This window comes from Geospiza fortis, unplaced genomic scaffold (assembly GCF_000277835.1).
Source record: "Geospiza fortis unplaced genomic scaffold, GeoFor_1.0 scaffold186, whole genome shotgun sequence".
In the NCBI taxonomy this organism is placed as follows: domain Eukaryota; kingdom Metazoa; phylum Chordata; class Aves; order Passeriformes; family Thraupidae; genus Geospiza; species Geospiza fortis.
Genome location: NW_005054331.1, coordinates 5816037 through 5830318, shown reverse-complemented (window position 1 = coordinate 5830318; position 14282 = coordinate 5816037). Strand labels below are relative to the sequence as shown.

General features: G+C 37.7%; 1 protein-coding gene across 3 annotated transcripts in view; it reads right to left on the bottom strand.

The window, feature by feature from the left end:
• NR1H4 (nuclear receptor subfamily 1 group H member 4) overlaps positions 1–10368 on the bottom strand; it is a 35906-nt gene extending 25538 nt beyond the window's left edge. For 2 of the 3 annotated variants that reach the window (XM_031057568.1, XM_031057569.1), the window contains exon 1: positions 4928–5067. In XM_031057568.1, coding sequence (XP_030913428.1) covers positions 4928–5012 — 85 coding nt within the window. In that variant the 5' untranslated portion in view covers positions 5013–5067. Of the gene's footprint in view, positions 1–4927; positions 5068–10295 lie in introns of those variants that run through there. The other variant, XM_005421617.1, reaches the window with a different exon arrangement.
• Positions 10369–14282: the final 3914 nt, after the last annotated feature.

The following is a 14282-nucleotide window of genomic DNA, read 5'->3' as shown; positions in this document are numbered from 1 at the left end:
GAAATGAGCTCATTGGGCTACACCGACATTTTGTTTGTGTAGTCTTAAGTATTTTGAACCACTTATCTCTTTTTCCTTTTGGAAGGATACCTTGCAGATTTTAAGGACAGACTATTTAAGCACACACAAATGTTAAGTTAATTACATCTGCATATTTTTTATATTTGCAAATCTTAAATTTTGTAAGTAAGTGTTTTTCAATTAAAACCTTCTACAAAAATATTGAAATCTTATTAAAAACAAAGTGAAACCTTCACATGCATGCGATCATTGTTTTACAAATATTATTTTCTACTTGCAACTGAAACTTATTAGAAAGTTTTACTTTTGTTACTTTAAATTTTACACAGAATACTTTACAAGAAACTTCAAAAAATATTTGACTCATAGAAATATTCCTTGCAGGAATAAAGAAACTGTTTTCAGTTTGCAGAATGGGCAAGCTAAATGCGATTTTATGCAGAATATTACAGAAATTAAAATGAGATCACATTGTAATGTAAAAGTTATTGTTCCACTAATATAAATTTCAACAAAGAGAACTAAACTCTAAGCAGGTTTAAAATATGAAACCCTGGCTCTCCTTCATTATTCATGAAGGAACATAATAAAGTAACAATATCCAGAATTAGTTAATTTGGAAACCATGGCATAGCCATTATCAAAATCCTGGTTTAATTCCAAACAAATTATTTGCGTATCTTTTAAAGATCACTTGGTGTAAAAAGCCTACTAGCATCCTACAATTTCAAGGAAGAGTGCGAGAACAGATAACAAAAATATCCAAGGGAGAATATGGCAATGTCCTACCTCAGGCTGTATTCAGTCTGACCATTTCTTGATGAAAAATACACTCCTTAAGGTGCCACAGTTCTTATTTCTCTCTCTTTTTACCTTTTTTTACCTCCTAAAGTCTACACGTACATAAAACTTCTTAATTCTGCTTTGTCTGCGTCCTGTTCACTGTGAGAACTTTCCTTAAGATTAGAAAGGAGTGACACAGACCAGGGGTTGTATAGTTTACTAATTAACTTCATTACAAGCAACTTGTTTGTAGATGCCGGAAACAATGTCTGTTCCCAGTGTGGATTTACCTGGATAAAATTTGGCTTCCAGTTTGAGGGGATGCCTCCAAGTAGCCTAGCCATTGTATTTTTGTACCTATTGTGGTTTAGTTATAACCAATTTTTTTATCAATCAATATTTGGTAAGGTCAGGAGGTTCTGTGCAATAGATTAACCACTCCAGTATCACAGGAAGCAGGTTTTTTAGCTGGAGAAATGTTGCATTCTCAAAAAAAGGCTAAAGTGCTCACACCATACTGGATGCACCTGTATGACAAGACAGAATTGTTTGGGCTGGAAGGGACCTTAAAGATCATTTAGTTTCAAAGCCTGAAATGGGAAGGGACACCCGTTCCTTATAAGCAGGTTGCTGAAAGCCACATCCAATCTGTCCTTCTCATTAAATTTTTTATTCACATTGCCACTCTGTTTGGTTTGGCTCTCTTAATAATTATTATGCATCCAATGTTTTCTGTTTTAATTTGTGCTGGTTTGTTTCTTTTTCATTTGGGGGTCAGTTATGAGCCTAATTATCTTCTCTGCAGGGATGAAGCCAGATGTTGCATCAACTGCCAGGTGGTGCCAAAGACAAGAAGTTATTTAACATATCTTATGATCTTGAAGCTGTTTAATCAGTTTGGACACCTGACCCTAACAACTTTTTCATTACTCTTATTTATTTTAAAAGTACACACACACACAAAAACCCAAACAAAACAAAACAAACAAACAAAAAACCCACCAAACAAAAAGCAAAACTAAAAAAAACCCCACAAAATAAACCAAAAACTCCCAACAAAACAACTAAAACCCACAAATCAAACCAAACCAAACTAAGCCAAGAAAAAAGGAAGAAAAAAATTTGCAGATTTACCTAAAAGGAGTCAGTCTTTTAAGCTACTCTTAGGCACTGTTCTGTGTCCACAACAATTTTCAATGATATTTGTTGTTCTTTCATTAAGAAGTTTAGATATATTGGTTTTCCCCTCCTTTGTTACATGTAATTTTTTTTTCTTTTTGTTCCTCATCCTTTTCCATGCAGTTTTTAAGAGTGTTCATTCCACCCAAAACCTTCTTTCCCAGCTAGGGACACGTACAGTGAGGCTGGCATTTCTTGTCTTGTTATATTTTAGCATCACATTACAAGAAAACATTTTCAGGCCATCAAAAATATTTGAAATACTTGAAAATATTTGAAATGGGTCTTCATTCAAACTAAGAATTTTATTTTCTTTTCAGTTTCTTAGAAATAATTCAGTTTCTGATATCTGAAGTTTCGCACTTAGTATCCTGCATACTAGCAACATGTATATGAGGTGCTTTCACAGAAAATAAAATGGAGCTGGCTACTTATCATAGAAATGACAGTTTGAGTCACATACTGTATATATTTCAGGTGCCACACAAATATATAACCTTTCTGAATCACCTGAGTCGAGAGTTAGAAAAAAAGCAGTTTTGCAGGAAGACAGGGTGGAAGGGAAGGACCCTGACTTTAACTAGGTTAAAGATCCTTCCTCATTTGCATTTTGAGGCCCTTTCCCCAGGGACTCATAACTGCAGAAGTGAAAAACTATGGTTAAAACACACTAACTCCAAAGACATCCAGACATCCTTTACCTTGGACATATACTCTTAAAATTGCAACATACAATTTTCATCTGCTGAAAGGTAGACAACCTTTTTTCTGAAACCTGCTGCATCTTGAAGTCTTGAGGCAAAGGATGCAGAAGTGCCCCGGAACTTCTATGGTGATGAGGCTCAAAGCGCAAGCAACTCAGAATTGACAATATTTCTTTTTGAAAGACCTGAACCTGGAGTTAATGTTTGGAGAAGCAATTAGATTTTCTTCTGAATGTCTAACAACATTCTGACCACAGAATGAATAAAGCAGAGTGAAAACAAAATGTATTTCCAAGGGTTTTTTTTACAGAATGAGAGTGTGCATCTTTGAATAAAGGAGACTGGTTTGTGTAAACAGTAATGTCTGTAAGCCAGCAATTTTTAACTTGTGAGCTGAAATGTATGAGAAGACCTAAAAAACCCACACATTATAAGGACCATCTAAAATAAAAGCTTTCTTCCTGATTTCTGGGGTTCACAAGTCACTTCCTGCCAAAATGGAATAATTGCAAATAATTTACAAAGATAAAGAATTGAGAGACAAAGCCATTTCCTACAACTGTTTTGTGGGGATGGAGTCATATTTTCACAATGAGTAACTTTCTCTGCGCACTCAGTTGCATATTATTTCTGATAGGCTTTTTTCCAGCTATAAAAGCAAAGAAGACATCACATTAGAGAGACACTCCACAAAAGAAAGGTCAGCTTAAGTGAAACACAGCAGGAGTCCTAAGTTTTCTTCCTAATAAGACCCCTGATTCAACTCCTTAATACATTATTTCTTTCTGTTACAGAAATGTCAGTTTGAATTAAATCTCCATTGTGCTAAGCTCTGAACACCTTTAATGAGAGACACAATGCCTCTTCTGAAAGTTTCACAATTTGTAAGTAAGATTATCCTGCAGAAGGAAAGTATTTTTCATTAACATTCTTCCTTGTATTTTCAAGTAACCTTATAATTACTCCTTTAATCAATGAAATAATTAATGAAAAAGTAGATATTGGGGGGATGTCTTGATAAAAATCTGAAGTAGCTCGGGTATGCAGGAGTTTTGAAAGATGACTGGATATAAAATTTGACACCCTAAATTTGAACATCATTCTCCTCTCTGTATATCATGGCCTGACATTGGAATTAAGAGGTAGCAAAGGAGTGTTTTAGCTGTTAGCATATTTTTTTTTCAACAACTCCAAAACATTTCTCCAACCAAACCCCAAAACAAAGAGGGATAAAAACTGGTAACACACAATAATGGAGTGGGTTCTGCCTACCATTAATGATAATGCTTTAGTTTAATTGTATGGAGCCAGGACACTGCAAGCGGTCTGACTTGTAGAGATGGTCCTGACTCCTGAGAGCTCTGCAGCTGGAGTGGCTCTGGGTGCCAGAGCTCTTCCTTCCAGGCCCCAGGCACTACTCTTGTTTCAGACAGATGAAACTGGAATGTGTTTTGTTTTTCCAGCACTCAAAAAGGCAGAATTCTGGTCTTATTTGGACTGCAAACTTCTGAAGTGTAGCAGCATTTTGTGGGGGTTTGTATTGTGTGTGAGGCCCCCAATGTATCACAACTTACTCAATGTTTGTCAAATAAAAGGCTAAAACAGGTTTTTTTTTTTTCTTGGTGGTACATATACCAGAAAACAACTTACCCATGCTTATAAAATACTGACCAAGAATTTTTCACTTATTAACAAACTCATGCTTAGCCTTGAAAAATTCAGTGAAACTGGAGCAAGGAGAATCTTCCAGCCTGCTTTATAAATTTTCTTGTGCACTGAAGTTAATAGGATATGTTTTTAATGGTCATAATAAGACAGAGATTTTAATTTAGGTGAAATTACTTTTATAAATTTACATAATATGGCAATGCAAATACATTGCACTATAATTTCGTTACAGATTAACTGGAAATATATCTGCTCAGCTTGATTTAAGTGACTCACATGAAGGTAACATCCAGCCTGCATACAAAGGTCTGTTTTTCCCAAATGATCTCCAGTATCAGAAGCGTCACAAAAACAACCTACAGGTTCTGCTGTGAGCAGTGATGAGAGCAATAATGTGCAGGATTGCATTAACACCACAGATCTATTGTTTGTTACTCCTCTCATAGGTACTGAAGATTCAAGAAGGTTGACATGTTTCAGCCTAATATCCTTGACTTGAATTTTCAGTCCATTTTCTTCTAGGTTTAAGAGTATAGGACAGCTTGCTATTTCAACCCAGTTTGGTGACTTACCAAACAAATGAGGACCTTCAGCAAGAGGAAATCCATCAGCAGAGGCTAGCTGATGGTGTCCTATTAAATTCATTTCAGATCCCATTTATTCCTCAGTTCAGGAGGAATATGCTGATTAAACAGGAGGTTGAAAAGACACCCTGAAAAATATGAAGCAAAAAAGAATATTTAAAACAAGGTAATTAACTTTTGTGTACCTAGTGTAAAGCAGAATGCAGGAGGTTGTTTCAATATTTGCTGTAAGAAACATTGTCTTGAAATTACAAAACCTAATTCAGCCTTTAAATAAAAAGCTACATCCAGCCTGTTTGTTTCTTCCTTTCTGTGGCATATTTTATTTGCTCTCTTTCTGGTTATTTTAAATTAATAGCAGTTCATGCCCAAATTTATTCAAATATTCAGACTGAAGCACTGACCTGACCTCCTGAGGGCATGCTGCCCAGCCCCCCTACCATGCAATACCAATTGTTTGCATTATTTCTCACCACCCTTTCCTCATTTAATTGTTTTCACTTACTGAAAAAGTGTAAGTTTATGGTTAGATCAGGAGAACACAGATGGGAAACTTGAGTTTAATTTCTAGGGAGCAGCCCTTTATCTTGTCTTCAGTAATTACTGAACAAGATAGATGGGAAAAAGCCACAGAAGCACAGAAACAGCAGAAAGCAAAACCTTGCTCTGATAACCAGGCTCGCCCACCCTCTCTCTCTGGTCTCGAGCAGCCACACAACTCTCACTTGGGAAGGCTGGGAGAGGTGTGAAAGGGGCTCCCCTGCCCAGCTCACCTAGGTGCACTGGGCCAACTCTAGATTGCATTTGAGACAGGACCAGCAGGAGAATATAGAGCTCCAACAAGGAGATGTCTCACTAAGAGGACACCAAGAGGATTCTGCGCAAAGTTGTCAGCAATCTGTTTTACTTTGTTTTACAGTCTTAATTCTTTATTTGGTTTTCTTACAGTGGGATTGTCCCTGGGACTGCATTTCCACTCACTGAAGGCATTTGAGAGTTCTAGCCCAGTCTGCTTCCCAGTGAGGGCTCAGCATGTTTCTTGAGGAGAAATGAAATCATCTGACAAAAACGTGAATGCTGCAGGAGGCCCCAGTGCTGAGCAGGCTGGGAAGTAGCTTGTGAGAGTGAGTGACAAGCACACTCTGTAATTATGTTCAGATTTGTCTGTAAGGATTCATTAAGTTCTTTTTTAACATAAACAGAGGCCCTCTAATTAGACAGATGCATTTTAAATGTCTGCCCACAGATAATTTAAACAGTTTACTTAGAAATGTCAAAAGCTACTTGTATCACTGACCAGATAGGCTTCTTGAGGCAAATCACATATAAACACAGTCTCAAATCTAGCACAGAAACATAGTTTTGCAACAGCAAAAAAACTCCATGTATCTTGGATGGGGTTTGGCAACCAGCCCAGCCACCCCACTACGTCCATGTTTAATTCCAACCATTTTATTGCCTTGATGCCTCATTTTCCAGGGAAGTTATCTGCTGAAATCAAGATGTGGGGCTACTCACATGGCTTTAAGGTCTTAAAATTCCCAACAGACAGATTTCTCATGAAATACCCACGACAAACCCTTAGGATGGGATTCCTCTTACAGCCCATTAGAGGTGTTCTGTGATGGGAGAAGGCAGTGCCATAGTCAGGACCATTTTAATGGCCAGCAAGAAAAACATCAAAATGAGGTATTTTCAGAGGGCGAATGAGTATTTTTCTGGACTTTCTTGTTGAAGACTAGAGAAGAGAGGCCATCAGAGCCCTTTCCTCATGTCCCAACCCTTTACTATCTTCCTTACAGCCCATGGGAATGCATCCCTTAGAGCTCCTTGCAGGATCAGCTCTCCTGACAGCCAGACATGAAGACTGCTCCACCACTGCCACTTCTACTTCTCATGTCTCCTCATCAGCCCCTGTTTGAGGGCCTAACACTTCAACACCCAACATCAGCACTGGGATTGAGAATTCCTGTATGTTAATACAGAGCCTAGAATTTATCTTCTCAGGGAATATTGGAAGCTATATCAAAATACTTTAAATACAGTCCCAAGAAGATATCTATTTAAAAGTATTTACTGCCAGTATATCCTCAGACTATCAATGCATAGATTCTTAGCTTGTAAGTTTTATATTCTGCATCCTGCTAGTTCAAGCTGCAAATAAGAAGAAAGAGGGCAAGCTATGTTTCTAAAGGCTTATTAGGTATCTCTGTTTTTATAGGCTCTTTGATATGATTATAACTTCTTTCTTGTTTCTTTGAGGACATTCCATTTTTCAACATATCATTGTATAATGCCCCTCTTTAACCTAAAGATGGACTCCTTAGAATCTATTATTCTTTGCATACACAGAAAAAAAGACCCAACCCTCATGTTATTAATACTGCCTTGTTGATAGTAAGAATCTTGAGGACATATTTGTAATAATCTGCACTATCGTAGGACATTACAGGTTTTGTAACTCAATGCCTCCTGCCACACATATTTTTGTCTGGATGGACTCAGTTCAAGCCAAATGTTCATGATGATTTTACAATTCCCATCATTATAACACTTAATTTTCTTTAATATATCCAGCTGATGTAGACCATTTACTAGATTTCATGGAAGAGATTACTCCTATCTTCTTGGGGTTTCTGCAAGCCACAAGATCACCATAAAAAAGACCAGAAATATATTTTCCAATGCATCTAGCTTTGATATTGGAGATTTCACTGAACACCAAATTCTTCATTAAATACTGATTGATATTTGGCTTTGAATTTCTCCTGAGTCCAGCCTTCTGTGAGCTATCTAGCCTACACTGGATTTATCCATATAATTAATTTCACATGTATTTAAAAGCAGCAGGTGCTGGTTTCCAGCTCTAAGACCTACACCAGGTACCCAGTACAGAGCATTGAAGCTACACTTACTCCATAACTGTTCAGTTCTGGGAAAAAATGTAGGTCACTATATTGGATTAATACTCCATCCTGAGGTGTAACAACAAAAACAAAGAGCATCTGACATGCAAAAGCTGAAATGAAGGCAATAGAAGCACAGGAAATCAATGTTGCTCTCCAAAATAAGAGCCCTTCAAGAAAAAAGAAAAGGCATGTGAAAAATTAGGAAGATAGGAAGATTCTTTTTTTCCAAATAATTTTTGGTTAACTGTTTAAATAAACCAATTTACTCCACCACCTTTGGAGATTATTTCATAGGCCAAAATATACAGCAAAGGAAAACAGAGATCAGTATGTATAAAAAAAATATGTGCCCAACTCCTTGAAATTATTGTCTTCAACTGCACGTTAAGAGCTCGGAATTGCATAAAACTTTATCACATGTAACCTTTAACATACTTCAAAACAATCAGTGTGTGTTTACTGGTTCTATGTTTAACTAAGAAAATTTACATGTATATTATTATATATGGGGCTTGGTTTTCCACTGTATGAGTGTATATACCTATTTATTCAGATTTCTTATGGGATACATGTTCATTGAGGTATACAAATACGTATGTAGAGACAATTGGGCTTACCACTGACTTCTATGTTTCAGATGTATTTTGGGCTCTTATCTGTGTACTACCCTGACCTTGCTATGGTCAATAATAAAGCTTTCCCTGGCTTCTGTGTCAGCAAAGCCAGGTCTCTTGCTGAAATGATTAAAGTTGAATCAACCGGCTTCACTGAAAACGAAAGCATAATGGCCCCACATTTTCAAGTAAATGTAAAAATACATTTGATCATCAGACAGCTCTAATTGTGGTTTACCTTCAGAAGAATGGTTGAATCTATTTCAATTACTCAGCAAAGAAAGATGTATCAAAGCACATGCAAAATCTTTCACGAATATTAGTGAAGTACATTTCCTTCCATCTGTCCCATAATATTTTCCTATTCTTCACACATCTGACTGCCTATTGCTCAAAGAGAAATTTCAGTAACATCATTCATCTATGGCCCAATCCAAACATTGTTAACATCAATGGGAAGATAGATTCCCATCTCATTCCCAGGCTTTTGATGTGGCCTCATAGCCTTTCTGTAGAATATTTAATGCAGTGCCTCAGTTATTTGAGAAGCTATTTTATTTGCTTACCTGTTTGTTTTAAAGTGTATCAAAGGGACCTGAAAGCATTAGGAAGATTCATGCTCTGTATTTCCAGCCTGCTGCTCTCAGGTCATTTTGGCAAGCACAGCACTACAGGCAACTACACAGCAGCACTTTCAAAATGTGAGCAAGCATACGAGCAAGTTTGAGAAGCAGACGCAGGACGAGCGTTATTGGGCTTATTTGAAATTTTCTGTTACATTTCTTAATATGGAGTTTAAAAGCAGAGCAGGAAAGAGAAACAGGACGCAAGAGAAGAAAAAATAGAATATTCCTACTTCTTAATTCTGAAGCAAAGGCATTAGAACTGAAAACTCTATGAGAAGTATCAATGACATTTCTGTAAGCAGGTAAGTAACTTCAAAGAGTGGGGCCAGCTTCTGACTGCCTGGGATTACCTCCTAAATACCATTTGTGTGTTTCTTGCTTTCTCCAGCATGTTTTTCATGTCTCACCTGAAAAACCTGCAAGCCCTTCACTTCTAACTTGTTTTGGGATTGCTATTTAGACTAGGGCAATTCCAATATGCTATTTAGACTAGGGCAATTCCAATATAATTCCCAATCTTTAGGTTCCCTGTAACACAAGCAATAGCAATAAAAATAACAGAAGTGAAATGTGTTCCGCCACAGTTATAGTTTTCTGAAGATAAATGAGTAGCAGAAACACTCAGAGTAGAATTACATTTCTTAAAAACTAGCAATGGATTCAAATCATTTGAAATTTGAAACCCTCTTTTACTTTTCCTAGTTATGTGAAATATGAGCTAAAATCTTCAACTTTGGAAGATGCGCTTGAAATATGTACACAGAGCTGTCAAAGCAAAAATGTATGAAACAAATATAATTTTCCCTTTCTGTATTTTTCTCTGTTCTCCCATTAATCACATTGGAAATATTTCCTGTTGCTAAAAGGAGAAAAAAATTCAAAGCTAATGCACACATTTAACTAGATACTGCTGTTGCAAGAAAGTCTCAATATCAAACTTACACCTTCTGTTCCAGTGACACACAGAAGACAGCTTCTAAAGAAAAATTTCAACATGACCTTATTTTTCACCTTTTCATTTTTCCCAAAGGGAATTCCTACTGTTGAGACAGTTTTGTGGATGAAATGACTTCTTAAATTATTCTTCACTTTAATTTTTGTTTCTGATCAAAAAATCCACTAACATCTACTAAATAATTCAGGTGATAAAGTTACTTTTATACTACACAACAGCAAGAAGCTATCAGTTTAAGGAATTATTACTCACTGTTCTTTTCTGGAAGACTGCAGATGGCAGGATGTAAGACAGTTCTGCACTCAGTTCAGTATCCTAATGATTCTCACATAGGAACATTTTTGTTTTGTTTTTCTTTCATGTTTAGCAGAAGCCTGTAGTGATAACACAATGAATCAAAGCTTGGATTTATTGGCTCAGTGCCCTAATGGACAAGGATTACTCATTAACAATTCTTTCTTTGCGAAACTCTCCAAACATGGGCTGTATTAAAATGTTGTGAATTCCAGCTTGACCATCAGCAGAGAGATGTGAGATGCTCGTTAATACTCTGATCGAGTGCAGAGGGGAAGTTAACTCAGACACTGGGGTGATAGTACCTTGTTGCTAATTGTAACACTTTCCTTGCACGTGTACATTTTTATGACATCTTCAGCCTCCTTGTCTTTCACATCCAAAGAGCCCAGATGTTTTTCCAAGACATAAACTTGGTTTTTAAATCTTTATGTTATTTTTTCATACTTCTTATGGAGACTGAGCATTACACCGAGTACTGAAGCAGAATAGGCTACAAATTTCACCATCACAGGGATGTGAGGACATTAAAGTTTAATTCCTATATCTGCAACAATCTCCAAAAATTGCATCATTTTGATTTGGGCTCCTCACATAAAGCTTTAGACAAGAAACTGAGGCCCCTAATTTTAAATCTATCAGACTCATGCACTAGGTGTGCACAGGGGGAAGAAATTGGCACCTGTAGATGGAAAACCACATCCTTGAGTGGGTTGCACTGTATCTGAAAATGCTGATGTGTTGTCACTGACAGAAAGGGGACCTTGAACTACCACATCCCAGTTTACCCTGCAGAGGGAATCAAAGTGAAGACAAATGGATTGAGGCTGTTTTATTTCAACATCCCAGCTACACAGGAAGCATAATAATTCCCTGGTTTGCATTGCTAAATATACCCAGTGAGCATGAGTTGATCTGACAGTGGTACTGAGACAAATTTCAGTCAGAGGAGACTACTGACAGCATCACTCATGGTGAGTTCATGATTGCCACGCAGTATATGATGTCCATCCTTCCCTACATATTTACACTGCCTGAGTAAGACTGAATACACAGAGACACAGGCTGTGCCTCCCACATGAGCAAAGAGAGGCACTGGGCAGCAAAGATGGTCCTTTCTCTGAGAAAAGTGAGAGCTGCTGGCCCTAAGATTACCAAGAATAAAATTCCTTAAATTTCCCTCATTTTAAGAGAAAAAAATAATACTTTAAAAAGGTATATATATATCCTCAAGCTTTTATCAGGGCAACTCAAATTTTCTATAAATTCTCTATACTGCTTATGAAAATATTATTAATAATGAGTCTCTTATGTGTTCTATCCCTTGCAAATTCACCTGGTAGCCACCCACACACTCCTGGTCTGACAGACTTCTGAAGAGAGCAGTGGGAGAATGATGCCATAAGGCTGTCACCGGACACTAACTCCCAAGGGACTACTGTTTCCAGGGATTTATGCCTACAACTTGTTCCAGCAGGCACTGGACACATGATAAATGCATTTAAGACTAAGCCTCTCTCAGTCCTCATGTCTGACTCTCTGAATACCATCTCATTCCTGTAAACAATGAGATTTCTCTTTGACAAATTAATATTTAGCAAAATCGACAAAGTACTTTCAAGTAAGAGAATTCTTCCAAACAACCCTACCCACAGGAGACAGGTGGTCTCTTCAACCAAGCATGCCAACAGTCCATCTGACACTCTTCACTATATGTCCACTCCAGTGGTGCCTAGAAAGCACATGCCATTTTAGTATGCCAAAAACCCCAATTTCTTTGGTCATACTGAGGCCAGTGATGGGTTTTGTCCCACACCAAGACAAAAAGCAGAAGCAGAGGCAAGAAATCTCATATTATGTGCCATGGAGCTTTCAGTCTTTTGGTAGGTATCAAAGATCTGAAATTTCTTTTTCATCATTCAGCTTCCCCCAGCATTGGTTTGATATAGTTGGTGGCACAGAGCAATTACTTTTAGAAGTCCATAGAGACTAACTTTCAATAAGTATTCTTTCCCAAAAAGCCTTTTCCTCTGTTTGTCAGACAGCTAAGAGTTTAGCACAAAGGAAATGAAATTTAATGCCCCTATCCACCAACACATTTGTTGCATTAAAACATTTTTCCTTTCCTTACAATAATAGACAAGTGCCAAAATGGTGTTTTGTCCTCTAATCAATATATTCAAGATATTAATGGAAAAAGCAAAGAAATCATCCACATGATCAAAAGAGGAGATGTTGCCTGTAGCAATGACATGTGGCATTACTGGTTAAAGCCAGGTGTTCATATTTATTGTGGTTCATGTACAAATAAGAATTGAAGAGAAAGGAATTGGAGCAAATTAAATATATCTTCTGTGGTGTTTCAAGAGATTACATACACAGCACCAAGGGAGAGAATAGAAGGAGGAAATATTCAAACACAGATACTTACAAATGGTATATTTTCTCTAAGATAGCATTGCATTCTAAAATTTTTAAAATTTCAGGATATCATTTGACATCCTGAAACTTTTCCAGACAATAGTAACATTACTTCTGTAACTGTCAGAGTATGTGTTCTATGCTACATCAATGTCATGAGCAGTCCAAATACATGCTCAGCAACAAAACCAGGGATATAAATAACACTCAGAGCTAGAAATCTGTCTGCCTAGAAAATACCACTTCACAGACTTCACACTCCATGAAAGAAAGGGGGTGTTTGCCATAGCTCATTTGCTCCTCCTCTTGCTACTCTCTCTTTTCTCCACTGAAATAAATGCCATTCCACATTTTCACTGACAAGGTACCTCATGGAAAGGCAAGACAAATCCTGGCAACAAAGTAGTTTGCCATCAATAGTGTGGGTGGGAAAAATGTAGTACAGAAAGAGATAGGGGAAAAGAAGAAAAAAGTAGGCTGGGTGTTCACCTTCAACATTTCCTTCTCTCCACATCCAAATGAATGCATCATCACACATTAAAAAAAAATACAAAAATGATACACCCACAAATAACCAGTACCTGCTCCTTTTGTTCAGAATTTTCTTCCAGCAGCTGAAAGGCTTACTGACTACTCACAGCCAGTTTTCTGGAGCTCCAGCATTGTACACATGAGAACTGTAGAACTGTTCAGGTTGAACCTCTAAGATCATTGAGTCCAACCATTAACCCAACACCACCAAGTCCACCAGTAAACCATGTCCGTAAGTGCCACATCTGCACAACTTCTTAATACCTCCAGGGTTGGTGACTCAACCACTTATCTGAGCAGACAGTTCTAATGCTTGATAACCCTGTTGGTGAGGAAAGTTTTCCTAATATTCAATCTCAATCACCCCTGGCACAACTGGAGGCAGATTCTTTCCTGCATTAGACAGTCATTACCACAGGGAAGGTAAGGATGAGGAGCTAAAGCCAGATAGATCTCTGCTAATGGATTAATTTCTCTGTTCCCCAAAATGCAAAGGGAGAAACTTCCTGTCTTACCAGTGGGAAAACACACCTTCTTGGCCTAGGGATTCCTGGAAACATCTTGGGACAGATGGGACTTGCAACAAGGGGTAGGTCTGGTCTGGCTGAAAGATAAATCAGCTTTCCCCACTGGCACCTGGAGCTGTCAATACCCTTAAATCACCTGGGCATTTCTGACAAAAGTTCTAATTTGCAGCAGTCACAATGAGTGAGATATCTTTGTGTTTGTTTCATAGGCCAAGGGACAGGTGTCTTGACCAAGATCTACTTGTGCTCAAGGACCTCTTTTTCCCTATTCTTACATCTCCCGGAATGAATGGTACTGCAGACACCTGAGAAATCATGCAAACGAAATTGTGCCTCAGCACAAACCATCAGTTTCAGCTCAGAAAGTGTTCACAACACGACCATAAACAGTTGCACTAAGCTGCAGTCACCCTCAGCTCCTTTTTCATCCCTGTGGCACATCTTATTTATCATTGCTATCCAGAGG